The 15,728-nt window shown below is 45.8% G+C and overlaps 1 protein-coding gene across 1 annotated transcript in view; it reads right to left on the minus strand.

Annotated features, from left to right (window-relative positions):
- The window catches only part of LOC124594719 (cell surface glycoprotein 1-like), a 188,583-nt gene extending 173,405 nt beyond the window's left edge, over positions 1-15,178 (minus strand). Inside the window, exon 1 of the mRNA XM_047133088.1 lies at positions 15,083-15,178. Within this exon, the coding sequence (XP_046989044.1) occupies positions 15,083-15,178 (96 nt within the window). The remainder of the gene's footprint in view (positions 1-15,082) is intronic.
- Between the last annotated feature and the right edge of the window lie 550 nt (positions 15,179-15,728).

The raw sequence follows: 15,728 nt of genomic DNA on the forward strand, positions 1-15,728 counted from the left end.
TATACAAATTATAAATAGCCTTTCTCTCCCTGTATTTTACCCCTGCCACCTTCAGAATTTGAAAGAGAGTATTCCAGTCAACATTGTCAAAAGCTTTCTCTAAGTCCACAAATGCTAGAAACGTAGGTTTGCCTTTCGTTAATCTAGCTTCTAAGATAAGTCGTAGGGTCAATATTGCCTCACGTGTTCCAACATTTCTACGGAATCCAAACTGATCTTCCCCTAGGTCGGGTTCTAATAGTTTTTCCATTCGTCTGTAAAGAATTCGCGTTAGTATTTTGCAGCCGTGACTTATTAAACTGATAGTTCGGTAATTTTCACACCTGTCAACACCTGCTTTCTTTGGGATCGGAATTATTATATTTTTCTTGACGTCTGAGGGTATGTCGCCTGTCTCATACATCTTGCTCACCAGATGGCAGAGTTTTGTCAGGACTGGCTCTCCCAAGGCCGTCAGTAGTTCCAATGGAATGTTGTCTACTCCGGGGGCCTTGTTTTGACTCAGGTCTTTCAGTGCTCTGTCAAACTCTTCACGCCTTATCGTATATCCCATTTAATCTTCATCTACATCCTCTTCCATTTCCATAATATTGTCCTCAAGTACATCGCCCATGTATAGACCCTCTATATACTCCTTCCACCTTTCTGCTTTCCCTTCTTTGCTTAGAACTGGGTTTCCATCTGAGCTCTTAATATTCATACAAGTGGTTCTCTTTTCTCCAAAGGTCTCTTTAATTTTCCTGTAGGCAGTATCTATCGTACCGCTAGTGAGATAAGCCTCTACATCCTTACATTTGTCCTCTAGCCATCCCTGCTTAGCCATTTTGCACTTCCTGTCAATCTCATTTTTGAGACGTTTGTATTCCTTTTTAACTGCTTCATTTATTGCATTTTTATATTTTCTCGTTTCATCAATTAAATTCAATATTTCTTCTGTTACCCAAGGATTTCTACTAGCCCTCGTCTTTTTACCTACTTGATCCTCTGCTGCCTTCACTACTTCATCCCTCAAAGCTACCCATTCTTCTTCTACTGTATTTCTTTCCACCATTCCTGTCAATTGTTCCCTTACGCTCTCCCTGAAACTCTCTACAACCTCTGGTTTAGTCAGTTTATCCAGGTCCGATCTCCTTAAATTGCCACCTTTTTGCAGATTCTTCAGTTTTAATCTACAGTTCATAACCGATAGATTGTAGTCAGAGTCCACATCTGCCCCTGGAAATGTCTTAGAATTTAAAACCTGGTTCCTAAATCCCTGTCTTACCATTATATAATCTATCTGACACCTTTTAGTGTCTCCAGGATTCTTTCATGTATACAACCTTCCTTTATGATTCTTGAACCAAGTGTTAGCTATGATTAAGTTATGCTCTGTGAAAAATTCTACCAGACAGCTTCCTCTTTCATTTCTTAGCCCCAATCCATATTCACCTACTACGTTTCCGTTTCTCCCTTTTCCTACTACCGAATTCCAGTCACCCATGACTATTAAATTTTCGTCTCCCTTCGCTATCTGAATAATTTCTTTTATTTCGTCATACATTTCTTCAATTTCTTCGTCATCTGCAGATCTAGTTGGCATATAAACTTGTATCACTGTAGTAGGCGTGGGCTTCGTGTCTATCTTGGCTACAATAATGCGTTCACTATGCTGTTTGTAGTAGCTTACCCGCATTCCTATTTTCTTTTATTCATTATTAAACCTACTCCCGCATTACCCCTATTTGACTTTGTATTTATAATCCTGTATTCGCCTGACCAAAAGTCTTGTTCCTCCTGCCACCGAACTTATCTAATTCCCACTATATCTAACTTTAACCTATCCATTTCCCTTTTTAAATTTTCTAACCTACCTGCCCGATTAAGGGATCTGACATTCCACGCTCCGATCCGTAGAACGCCAGTTTTATTTCTCCTGATAACGACGTCCTCCTGAGTACTCCCCGCCCGGAGATCCGAATGGGGGACTATTTTATCTCCGGAATATTTTACCCAAGAGGACGCCATCATCATTTAATCATACAGTAGAGCTGCATGCTCTCGGGAAAAATTTCAACCGTTCACAGTACCAGCACAGCAGGGCCGTTTTGGTTAATGTTACAAGGCCAGATCAGTCAATCATCCAGACTGTTGCCCCTGCAACTACTGAAAAGGCTGCTGCCCCTCTTCAGGAACCACACGTTTGTCTGGCCTCTCAACAGATACCCCTCCGTTGTGGTTGCACCTACGGTACGGCTATCTGTATCGCTGAGGCACGCAAGCCTCCCGACCAACGGCAAGGTCCATGGTTGATGGGGGGGGGGGGGGGATAAAATCTTTCAAGTTTTGTAATTTAAAGGAACTATGAATCTTACTGAGGTTCACTGCAGCGATCTTGCATGCTTGTACGTGAGACGTAGTCCGTTCTACTTGATCAAACATTAAGAAACACTCTTCGGATTCATCTCGCAAGTGTCAGGTTTAAAATAAATTTTAATAATATTCGCCAGTAGCAAACGGTTCAGGGGCGTGTCCTTGTTTTTTTAGAAGGTTCGTTCACGGAGACGTCATTGTTGAAGAATCATCGTCCTTTGGGGCTGGCGTACAGTCCGATTAGTTTCGGAAACTTCTTTCATTTCTTCATCCGCGCTGTTGTGGTCGCTTCCGTCTGCCCAGCCGGTTCACCTTGTCGTCTTGGGTGGTGTGGTCGTTGTTCATGCATTGGTATTTATATATTATGAAAAGGTGGAGTTAACGTTATTGTGCCTCCTTTTACAACTGGTAAATTGTTTACGTCAGTGACTCAGTTGTGGAATTTCTCGCAGTTAGTTTGCCCGACACGGTGTTTTTGTACAATACTGGTCAATAAAATTGCTACACGAAGAAGAAATGCAGATGATAAACGGGCATTCATTAGAAAAATATATTATACTACAATTGTGATCACATTTTTACGGGTTTTGGGTGCATAGATCCTGAGAAATCAGTACCCAGAACAACCGCCTCTGCCAGTAATAACGGCCTCGATACGCCTGGGCATTCAGTCAAACAGAGCTAGGATGGCGTCTACAGGTACAGCTGCCCATGCAGCTTCAACACGATACCACAGTTCATCAAAAGTAGTGACTGGCGTATTGTGACGAGCCAGTTGCTCGGCCACCATTGGCCAGACGCTTTCAGTTGGTGAGAGATCTGGAGAATGTGCTGGCCAGGGCAGCAGTCGAACATTTTCTGTATCCAGAAAGGCCCGTGTAAGACCCGCAACATGCGGTCGTGCATTATCCTGCTGAAATGTGGGGTTTCGCAGGGATCGAATGAAGGGTAGAGCCACGGGTCGTAACACATCTGAAATGTAACGTCCACTATTTAGAGTGCCGTCAATGTGAACAAGAGGTGACCGAGACGTGTAACCGATGGCACCCCATACCATCACGTCAGGTGATACGCCAGTATGGCGATGACGAATACATGCTTCGAATGTGCGTTCACCGTGATGTCGCCGAACACGGATGCGACCATCATGATGCTGTAAACGTTTTGCCATTCGTGCACCCAGGTTCGTCGTCGAGTACACCATCACAGGAGCTCCTGTCTGTGATGCAGTGTCAAGGGTAACCGCAGCCATGGTGTCCGAGTTGATAGTCCATGCTGCTGCAAACGTCGTCGAACTGTTCGTAGCCGGCCGGTGTGGCCGTGCGGTTCTAGGCGCTTCAGTTTGGAACCGCGTGACCGCTACGGTCGCAGGTTCGAATCTTGCCTTGGGCATGGATGTGTGTGATTTCCTTAGGTTAGTTAGGTTTAAGTAGTTCTAAGTTCTAGGGGACTGATGACCTCAGAAGTTAAGTCCTATAGTGCTCAGAGCCATTTGAACCATTTTGTATTAAAACACACCACCATTCGCCTATTGTCGGCAGGCACTCCTCAAGGATGGGTGTTTTTTCCCATCCTTTTTAATATCCATGTGATGACATGCCAGTTATCCCCGAGTGCCACCTAGCACAATGTGCCGGCGACTCAGCACTATATAACCCTGGCTGACCAGGGCTTTGTACCCACTCTTCCGCAATAGGGAATTTAACCTGCATACCGAGCTCCGTATCTACTGTATGCGTCTGGCGCACGGGCCACGATGAGTGTGACCAGGATGCGGACGTTGCAGCGCCTGCAGAACGAGGTGCTCAGGTGGAGCCTGCACGCCCCGCCACTCATGAGAATTGTCACTCTCTGCGAGGAAGCGGATATCGTCCCCCTCAAGACGATAATACGCGACAACTCGCGGACGCCCCTTGTGAAAGTGGATGCCCTGCGGGACTCTGTCCGTGGTTTACGCCACACTTCCTCGCCGCCGCCATCGACATCCGGTTCCCCTAACCATCCTAGAGGAATCGGATTCCGACCGTGGCTAACGATAGGCCTGGCACGCCCACCACGGATGCATCCTTTGGCAAGCACTCGACCAGTGTTTTTCTCGGGACCCTTTGGTGCGCGGTATTCGAGATGCTGTTTTTGCTCTCGCCGAGTGTGGTCGTTCAGCGACGTTTGTGTGGACCGCGGGCCACATCGGCATTCCAGGAAACGAACGTGTCGATCGGTTGGTCAAGCAGGCCACCACTTCGCCACCCCTGGAGCTCGGTCTCGTGGAAAGAGACCTCCGGTCAGCCCTACATCGCAAGGTCCGCGATGTCTGGAGCTCTGAATGGTCTGCCTTAAACACGCCAAATAAGCTCCGCACGGTCAAGTCGTCCACGGCCGTATGGGACTCGTCCTGGAGGGGCACGCGTAGGGACTCAGTTGCTCTCTGCCGTCTCCGAACTGGACACACGCGGTTGAACCACAGCTGTCTCCTTCGCCGTGAGAACCCGCCCAAGTGCCGCTGTGATGCAGGGCTGACAGTGGTCCATCTTCTGACGGACTGCCCCCTTGTGGCAGTCCTTTAATTTACCAGCTGCACTTCCTTTAATTCTAGGTGACGATGCCTCTGTAGCTGACTCAGTTTTACGTTTTATCCGTGCAGCTGGGTTTTATCACTCGCTCTAGTGTGGGCGCTCTCCCACGATTTCTCAGGCTACACCCACTCCAGCGACTTTTAATTGTGACGTGGATACCAAAATAGTGTCTTTTATGGTAACAAGTTGTGTTGGTACCTCTATCAGCGCTTTCCAGCTGGAGGTTCTTCGTTTGTAGTTGAGTGGTTGACCTTTTACCTGATCCATCAACCACAGTAGTCTGTTTTACTCTAGTCAACTATTTGCTCTGCTCCTTTTAAGTGTCCTCTATTTTGTGTTATTGCGGTGTTCATTTTAGCTCTGTACCCTGTGGTGTTCCCTCCCTCTGGGTGCAGAGATTACGCTTTTACTGTATAGGCGTTTTACAAGTATGTCTGTTTGGAACTGGGGACTGATGACCACGATGTTTAGCCCCCATCAAACCCCAAAACCAACCAACTAACCATCGTTTGGCGGGACTAGCCCCCATTCTAGGTCCAATACTTTCCCATCCCACGTGCCGACGCTGGGATGAATGTTGCTGCCTGACTGATGCAGTACCGTCACCGTCGGAGGGTGGTACGGGACTGCGAGTCCCACCGCCACACCTCCAAAGTGTACTGCAGTGACGCAGTGTCACTGCCCTGTGGATAGATTTACTGCCTCACTAACACAGTTAGACCGCAAAAGACCGGTGACGCTGTATTGTAACCACAAATAAACCAACAAACAAATTACCAGGTATGTGACTGTAATTCTTCTCTTCTCTCTTCTTCTTCTTCTTCTTCTTCTTCTTCCTTAGCGTTTGTCCAGCGTGCTGGCGGGGTCCGCTGTTTTGGCTCGTTGTCGCCACAGCTTGCGATCTCGTGCCTGATCTACATCTACATTTATACTCCGCAAGCCACCCAACGGTGTGTGGCGGAGGGCACTTCACGTGCTACTGTCATTACCTCCCTTTCCTGTCCCAGTCGCGTATGGTCCGCGGGAAGAACGACTGCCGGAAAGCCTCCGTGCGCGCTCGAATCTCTCTAATTTTACATTCGTGATCTCCTCGGGAGGTATAAGTAGGGGGAAGCAATATATTCGATACCTCATCCAGAAACGCACCCTCTCGATACTTGGACAGCAAGCTACACCGCAATGCAGAGCGCCTCTCTTGCAGAGTCTGCCACTCGAGTTTGCTAAACATCTCCGTAACGCTATCACGCTTACCAAATACCCCTGTGACGAAACGCGCCGCTCTTCTTTGGATCTACCCTCTCCCCTCTGTCGACCCGACCTGGTACGGATCCCACACTGATGAGCAATACTCGAGTATAGGTCGAACGAGTGTTTTGTAAGCCACCTCCTTTGTTGATGGACTGCATTTTTTAAGGACTCTCCCAATGAATCTCAATGGCGCCCGCCTTACCAACAATTAGTTTTATATGATCATTCCACTTCACATCGTTCTGCAGGCATACTCGCAGATATTTTACAGAAGTGACTGCTACCAGTGTTTGTTCCGCTATCATATAATCATACAATAAAGGATCCAGCGTGAAGGCCTGAGACCTTGAGCTCTTCGTGGAGGGTGTCGAGCCATTGCTCTTTGGTCGTCCTGCTAGCCGTTTCCCATTTAGACTTAGATTGAAGATAGTCTTTGCCACTGTTGTCTCGTCTGCTCTGAGGACACGTCCCTACCAACATAGGCGGCTTTCCTCATTTTGTCAATTATTGGTGCAACACCGTATAGCCTGCGAACTTCGTTATTTGTAACGTGCTCATGCAGTGTTAATCCCTATGTCCACCTAAGCATTTCCGCCTCCATAGCAGCGAGTCTGTGCTCTCCTTCCCTTGTTGAAGGCCAGCGTTCAGCCCCACGCAATGCAGTCCGACCCACCTAACGAGCTCTTGACGCACTCCGTGCTCTCGCAGGGCAAACCGAATTAATTCGTGTCGCACTCGCTCAAAGGCCTGTTCGAGATCGAGAAAGGCGAAGTGTAGATGTTTTGTCTTCTCACTGTGCTTTTCGATAAGCTAGAGAGCTGCGTGTGACTTGTAACCTCCCAACAGTAAAAAATATAATCTCCCAACATAAAAAAATATATTTACAATAACCGTCCAAAAGTAAAAAATGTAATTATATAATTCATTTACATTCAGCATAACCTACCAACAGATAAATTCTGTAACCTACCAATAATAAAATGTGACTAACCTCCTAATAAAAAATGTGACTCATATGTAACCTTTCAAAAATTAACTGTCTGTGATTTTAAACAGGTAAATTTGGACTCCAGCAGTGCTGCGTCATGGCCCTGAAAGATCATTCTGAATAAATTGAAAATTTATTTTTGTAAATTATTTTTACTTTGGTGAAAATGCAAGGCTGAGGAGATTCTCGCGATTTCGTTAAGAGGGGGATAGAAAAAATTTACTGAACTCTGTTTACTCAAATATTATTCAATATTGGAAATATTGATTACCTTTATCGTTTCAAATGGAGAACCGCTAATCAAGAGCAATCTCCTACATTCCCATTTATGTTTACTTGTCAAAATTAGAGAATACTAAGATATTTATTACGACTCTGGGCCGTAATCATTTAGAACAATGGCGCTGACCTCTGCACCAATGTTCCCCTATAAAATTTGCACAAAGAATTTAAATCTACCACTTCATAAATATAGGAGCTAGTACAGATAACTTGCCTCGCCACAAATGGCATCTTACACTACGAACAAACAAAAGGGATGAGCCAGGGATCGTTTTGGAAAAAAAAATTGCAGTTACATTCGCAGATCATATTAATTCAGGGCTTAACAACTGGCCGGTTTTGAGCGCGAGTACTCGCGTCTGCTCAGGCACGCGCTCGCGAGCAGCTGCGTGGTTGCGGAGAAGGGGGGAGGGGAGGGAGGGAGGGGAAATGCGCGCGCACGTATGAATAGGACCGCAGCGTGCCTATTGAATTCGCGCCGACTGTGTAACGTTAAAAGTACTACGATCAGCTCTGACAGTCACTTCGCTGGTTAAGAATCATGTCAAGTCGCCGTTGTGTAACCCCAACCATGCTTTCGCAGTTCAACCTCCATTGGGAGGAATTGTATCTGTTTACAGATAAAGATGGTGTTGCAAAATGTTTAGTATGTCACAAAACGCTGAATTCTTTTAGGAAATTTAATTTGCATCGACATTATATGTCGTACCACGCGAAAGACTACGGAAGTGGAAAATGTGATGGACCAGATCGTGCACAGGAAGTTATTAAACTTAAAAGGAAGCTATCCGAAGAAGATCTGGATGACGAAGAAAAATCAACTGAGGCAGCTCTCAGAGTGAGCTACAAAATTGCTTTGTTTTTAGCAAAATCCCTGCGCCCCTTCACTGATGGCGATTTAATAAAAGATGTTTGGTAGTTGCAGCGGAACATTTGTGTCCATCTCAAGTTGAACAGTTTCGGATTGTGCCATTATCTGACATGACCATTATGCGTCGCATACAGGACATGGCAGACGACGTCCAGAGCCAGCTTGCAAATATCTGTAAAGATTTTATGGCCTATTCTCTAGCTCTGGACGAAAGTGTTGATATCACTGTCACAGCGCAGCTTTCCGTATTTGTTAGAGGTGTTAATAGAGGTCTTCAGGTGAGGAAGGAGCTCCTCGATGTAGTACCCATGAAGAACACTACAACTGGAGGTGATATTTTAAGCAGTGTTGAAGAAAGTGTTGAAAATATAGGATTGCCGTGGAATTCTTTAGTTTCAGTGTCTACAGACGGTGCACCAGCGATGACAGGGAAAAAATTAGGTTTCGTTGCGTTGTTGAAGGAGAAAATGCAAAAACTGACCGTACCGAATGAAATAAGGGGCGTTCACTGTGTGATCCACCAGGAAAACTTATGTGCAAAGAGTATCACTCTAAAAAATGTGATGAGTGTTGTTGCTCGTACAACCAATTATATATTGAAGCATGGGCTACAACACAGGCAATTTAAAAGATTTCTTGAGGATGTAGAAAGCCAGTATGGTAGCCTGCCTTATTACAGCGAGGTCCGCTGGCTTAGTCGTGGCGAATTATTAAATCGAATTTTTGCCTATTAGATGAGATAAATATGTTCATGGAAATAAATAACATGTGTGTTCCTGAATTGAAAGAGCCTTCATGGAAATGTGATCTCGGGTTCTTAGCAGATTTAACTAGCCATCTGAATGCTTTGAACATTTCACTACAAGGTAAAGATCTGCTAATTACTCATTTCATAGATCGAATACGAGCTTTTAAAATGAAATTGACACTTTGGGTGAGTCAGCTGGAAACAGCAAATCTAGCTCTTCCTAAATTATCATCCATGCAAGATGTTCACAAAGACTGTGAACGTTATTCACATAGTTTAGTTGCCCTTAAGGAAGAATTTGATCAACGCTTTCAAGAACTGACAGCACTAGACAGTGATTCTGATCTGTTCTGCTCTCCATATTCAGCGAATATTGAAGAGATTCGTCCTGAGCTGCAACTAGAAATTATTGACCTGCAGTGTGACAGAGAATACAGAGACAAATTTCAGAACAAGAAAAACATTTTGGAATTTTACAGACACTTCCCTCAGGATAGATTTCCTCATTTGCACAAACTGGCAGCTACAATAATATCAATGTTCGGTTCCATGTATGTTTGTGAATAACTGTTCTCTGCAATGAAATGTAACAAGACGCGCCTGAGAAACGCATTGTCTGATCGAAATTTAAACTGCACGCTGCGCCTACGATGCACAAGAACAATTACTCCGAACATAGACGCAACTGTAAAGGGCAAAAAGTACAAGATAACAGAGAATCCCACACTTCAGTGACACCTTTTATTGTGTAACAGTTCACAAATTAATACGAATGTAGAGGCATACACTAAGCTAATAAAATTATGTGGCACGTGTACATTGTCCTTTATTTGTTTCATTTGTGGCAGTAATAATTCGTGAGTGATATCCCTGCAGGTGGCCGCGGATTTACATTGACTGGCGGCAGCTGTTGTGTGCCCCACGTGACTCTCCCCACTCTCCACTCTGGTCTGGTAGTGGGGGTAGCGTGCTCGCGCTGCTCCGTGCTCGCGCCTTGCTGCTCACAGCTTGCTCCGCGAGCACGTATGTTGTGAAGCCCTGTATTAATTGATTACAGAGTCTATGTTATTTTTCTGAGATAATGTTTACGTTTCGTTACGACGTCAGTTTTGGTACATTTGCGAAGTTATTCGATATCATTTTTATCACGTTATGTGGCGTACCGCCACAGTGGGACGATCGAATCCTCGGGAGAGTGGGTTCTTTCTCGAGGGTGTTGCAGATGCTTTCTTTATTGGTTTTCCTCGGGGAAACCTCCTCGGAAACTGGCGCCACTTTCGTGTTGCTATCCCTCTGTTGGCTCCAGCTACTATCTATCTCCTTCACTTTTTGTCGCAGAATGGGAGCTGTCTCCTCTGCACATTTGCGCACCACCCTGCATCTAATATTTTTCCTCGGACGCTTGCCTCTCGACGGACTTCCTTCAGTGTCCAAGTTAGTTTCGTTTTCCTGTGAGGAGGTTCGGTCTTCAACCGCTGGCGGATCAGCTTCCTTTGCAGTTGCAGGGGCCTGTTTGGGCGGAACTTGGACAGGTTTTGAAGATTGGCGGGACTCTGGTAGGTCGTCAGCTATGATTGCACTGGCGTCCATTGGAATTTCGGTGTCTGGAGTACTTGTATTTGTGCACACGGAGGCCCAAGTCCCGGGAAGTGTCGTCTTCGCCTGCCGAAACTGCCCGAGTTTGTTACTCAGAGACAATGATATACACTACGCAATCAAAAGTATCCGGACACCTGGCCGAAAATGACTTACAAGTTCGTGGCGCCCTCCATCGGTAATGCTAGAACTCAATATGATGTTGGCCCACCCTTGGGGCCTTGATGACAGCTTCCACTCTCGCAGGCATACGTTCAGTCAGGTGCTGGAAGGTTACTTGGGGAATGACAGCCCATTCTTCACGGAGTGCTGCACTGAGGAGAGGTATCGATGTCGGTCGGTGAGGCCTGGCACGAAGTCGGCATTCCAAAACATCGCAAAGATCTTCTATAGGATTCAGGCCAGGACTCTGTGCAGGCCAGTCCATTAGTCGGATCTTGTTGTTGTTGTGGTCTTCAGTCCTGAGATTGGTTTGATGCAGCTCTCCATTCTACTCTATCCTGTGCAAGCTTCTTCATCTCCCAGTACCTACTTCAGCCTACATCCTTCTAAATCTGCTTAGTATATTCATCTCTTGTTCTCCCTCTACGATTTTTACCCTCCACGCTGCCCTCCAGTACTAAATTGGTGATCCCTTGATGCCTCAGAATATGCCCCACAAACCGATCCCTTCTTCTTGTCAAGTTGTGCCACAAATTTCTCTTCTCTCCAATTCTATTCGATACCTCCTCATTAGTTATGTGATCTACCCATCTAATCTTCAGCATTCTTCTGTAGCACCACATTTCGAAAGCTTCTATTCTATTCTTGTCCAAACTATTTATCGTCCATGTTTCACTTCCAGACAAATACTTTCAGAAACGACTTCCTGACACTTAAATCTATACTCAGTGTTAACAAGTTTCTCGTCCTCAGAAACGCTTTCCTTGCCATTGCCAGTCTACATTTTATATCCTCCCTACTTCGACCATCATCAATTATTTTGCTCCCCAAATAGCAAAACTCGTTAACTACTTTAAGTGTCTCATTTCTTAATCTAATTCCCTCAGCATCACCCGAATTAATTCGACTACATTCCATTATCCTCGTTTTGCTTTTGTTGATGTTCATCTTATACCCTCCTTTCAAGACAGTGTCCATTCCGTTCAACTGCTCTTCCAAGTGCTTTGCTGTCTCTGACAGAATTACAATGTCATCAGCGAACCTCAAAGTTTTTATTTCTTCTCCATGGATTTTAATACCTACTCCGAATTTTTATTTTGTTTCCTTTACTGCGTGCTCAATATACAGATTGAATAGCATCGGGGAGAGGCTACAACCCTGTCTCACTCCCATCCCAACCACTGCTTCCCTTTCATGCCCCTCGGCTCTTATAACTGTATTTTACGCCTCCCACCTTCAGAATTTGAAAGAGAGTATTCCAGTCAACATTGTCAAAAGCGTTCACTAAGTCTACAAATGCTAGAAACGTAGGTTTGCCTTTCCTTAATCTTTCTTCTAAGATTAGTCGTAGGGTCAGTATTGCCTCACGTGTGCCAAAATTTCTATGGAATCCAAACTGATCTTCCCCGAGGTCGGCTTTTACCAGTTTTTCCATTCCTCAGTAAAGAATTCGCGTTAGTATTTTGCATCTGTTACTTATTAATCTGATAGTTCGGTAATTTCACATCTGTCAGCACCTGCTTTTTTTGGGATTGGAATTATTATATCCTTCTTGAAGTCTGAGGGAATTTCGCCTGATCTTATTGTCGTGTAACCACCCCGCCTCAGGCCGTGCTTTATGAACAGGTGCTCGATCGTGTTGAAAGATGTAGTAGCCGTCCTCGAATTGCTCTTCAACAGAGGGAAGCAAGAAAGTACTTAAAACATCAAAGTAGGCCTGCGCTGTCATAGTGCAATGCAAAACAAGGGGTGCAAGCCCCCTCCATCAAAAACACGACTACACCATAACACCACCGCCTCCGAATTTTACTGTCGCCAGTAAACACGCTGGCAGATGACGTTCACCAGGAATTCGCCATACCCACACTCTGCCATAGGATCGCCACATTGTGTATCGATATTCGTCACTCCACACAACGATTTTCCACTGTTGAATCGTCCAATGTTTACGCTCCTTACACCGAGCGAGGCGTCGTTTGGCATTTACTGGCGAGATGTGTGGTTTATGAGCAGCCGCTGGACCATGAAATCCAAGTTTTGTCACCTCCCGCCTAATTGCCATAGTACCTGCAGCGGATCTTGAAACAGTTTGGAATTCCTGTGTGACGGTCTGGAGAGATGTCTGCCTATTACACACTACGACCCTCTTCAATTGTCGGCGGTCTCTGCCAGTCAACAGACGAGGTCGACCTGTACGCTTTTGTGTTGTACGTGTCCCTTCACGTTTCCAATTCACTATCACGTCGGAAAAAGTGGACCTGGCGATGTTTAGGAGTGTGGAAATCTCGCGTACAGGCGTATGACACACGTGACACCCAGTCACCTGACCACGTTGGAAGTGCACGAGTTCTGCGGAGCGCCCCATACTGCTCTCTCAAGATATCTAATGACTACTGAGGTGGCTGATGTGGACTACCTGGCAGTAGGTGGCAGCACAATGCACCTAATATCAAAAACGTATGTTTTTGTGGGTGTCCGGATACTTTTGATCACACAGTGTACGATGGTATGTGCTTTTATAACTCTACTCGAAGCAACCGTACTCCGTTTAGTACTGGAAATTTGACCGCGCTTGACCATTTCTCGGCCGAGTTGCTAAGCACTTTCCCAAAGGGTGATATTACGGTATTAATTTGTTCTGCTGCAACCTCAAACGACAGTTCGAAGATTGGAACTGTACGAATGTCGAAACCAGCATGTGCAACGGTGTCTTCACCAGCGTTTCCGTCAGAATGTTTAAATTTCATGACACCTCCGCAAGACTCAACTATTTTCTCGCGGAACTCGGCACTGCTAAAGTTTACAAAGACAACACAAGCTACGATTGGCAGTTGAATCCCTATTATATCAGTAAAGCAGAACTTCTCATCTACTTCTAACCAATTCTCTACTTCGAACGACTTGGATCGAGCATATCGAGTATCAAAAGTAAATTTCAATGTATCTCTTCGAGAAGGTTGGGTCATCGCTGCACACTATTAGCAACTTCTCGAAGTGTCCTATCAAGAGAGATACGAACTGCAACAAGTTCAAGACTTAACGCGGTGAACGCACATTGGAAGCGTGTAATCGGTATCGCCATACTGGCGTATCACCCGGCGTGATGGTATGGGGTGCCATCGGTTACACGTCTCGGTCACCTCTTGTTCACATTGACGGCACTCTAAATAGTGGACGTTACATTTCAGATGTGTTACGACCCGTGGCTCTTTCTTCATTCGATCCCTGCGAAACCCTACATTTCAGCAGGATAATGCACGACCGTATTTTGCAGGTCCTATACGGGGCTCTCTGGATACAGAAAATGTTCGACTGCTGCCCTGCCCAGCACATTCTCTAGATCTCTCACCAATTGAAAACCTCTGGTCAATGGTGGCCGAGCAACTGGCTCGTCACAATACGCCAGTCACGACTCTTGATGAACTGTGGTATCGTGTTGAAGCTGCATGGGCAGCTGTACCTGTACACGCCATCCAAGCTCAGCTCTGTTTGACTCAATGCCTAGGCGTATCGAGGCCTTTATTACGGCCAGAGGCAGTTGTTCTGGGTACTGATTTCCCAGGATCAATGCACCCAAATTGCATGAAAATGTAATCACATGTCTGTTCTAGTATAATAGATTTGTTCAATGAATACTCGTTTATCATCTGCATTTCTTCTTGGTGTAGCAATTTTAATGGCCAGTACTCTAGTTGTCAATAGTTCCACTACCCAAACATTGAACAACAGAATGAAATTTTCACTCTGCAGCGTAGTGTGCGCTGATGTGAAACTTCCTGGTAGATTAAAACTGTGTGCCAGACCGAGACTCGAACTCGGGACCTTTGGCTGTCGCGGGGAAGTGCTCTACCGTCTGAGCTACCCAAGCACGACTCACGACCGGTCCTCACAGCTTCAGTTCCGCCAGTACCTCGTCTCCTACCTTCCACACTTCACAGAAGCTCTCCTGCGAAACGTAACTAGCAGTCCTGAGAAGAAAGGCAAAAGGTCCCGAGTTCGAGTCTCGGTCCGGCACACGGTTTTAATCTGCCAGTAAGCTTCACTGCCAACAAAATTCGTCACCATCCATTTCCTCGAATATTTTCCTATAAACGCATCATTTCATCTCACTTTGCATTGCGTGTCCGAGCGACGGACAGTCTCCACTAAAAAAATGGTGTTGATAGACTTGGCTACCCACTCGCTGAGTGCTAGACCGTCTGAGGACGAAATCTCTTGCCGAGGCTGCAGAGCAGTTTCAGTCCGTAGCGCTGCCGACACACGAGCAGGCTGCTTGCACTGCGTCGTCCCTGCACGACCTCGGTACCATGTGATCCCCCAGGCACGACCCTCGACCCGTCCTCCAGCCGAGATGACATGCTGCGTCCTGACCACCAAAAAGTCTTCAATCCAGTCACAGATTTCACTCGGCACCCCATATGCTCGTACTTTTCACAACATCTGTAGGTTACCTGAGGCGGCTACTTTTCGTAAATCGGGATATACTGCCTCTACCCGACTGCCTCGATCCAAAGCATTCAGTATGTCAGACTCGAAGAAAATTGTGGCCTCCCAGGACTCCGACGAAGAATGTGTTACTTTAAACAACAGTGTACGGCAACCTGTTGAAAATTTCGTCACTGTAAAATTTCTGAAATGTGCGTTGTTAGTACGAACACCAGCTTTCGTGTGGTAGTGAGGTCGCTGGTGCTCTTAAAAATGTTCTGAAATCCTCAGCGTCCACTTTACACGTCGGAATGATGAAACCGTGGAACACGAGGTTATGGTGGGGCATTCCTTCGAGAGCTCCCAGTTTTTACGAAGAAATTGCCACCACCTTAGCCAGCGAATGTCACAACACGAATGAAGATTTGTGTTACGAGCCCACACGGAAGTTAACGTCAGAGAAATCGGTGAGACGACTTTTAG

The sequence above is a fragment of the Schistocerca americana genome, chromosome 2 (assembly GCF_021461395.2).
Source record: "Schistocerca americana isolate TAMUIC-IGC-003095 chromosome 2, iqSchAmer2.1, whole genome shotgun sequence".
Classification (NCBI taxonomy): Eukaryota; Metazoa; Arthropoda; class Insecta; order Orthoptera; family Acrididae; genus Schistocerca; species Schistocerca americana.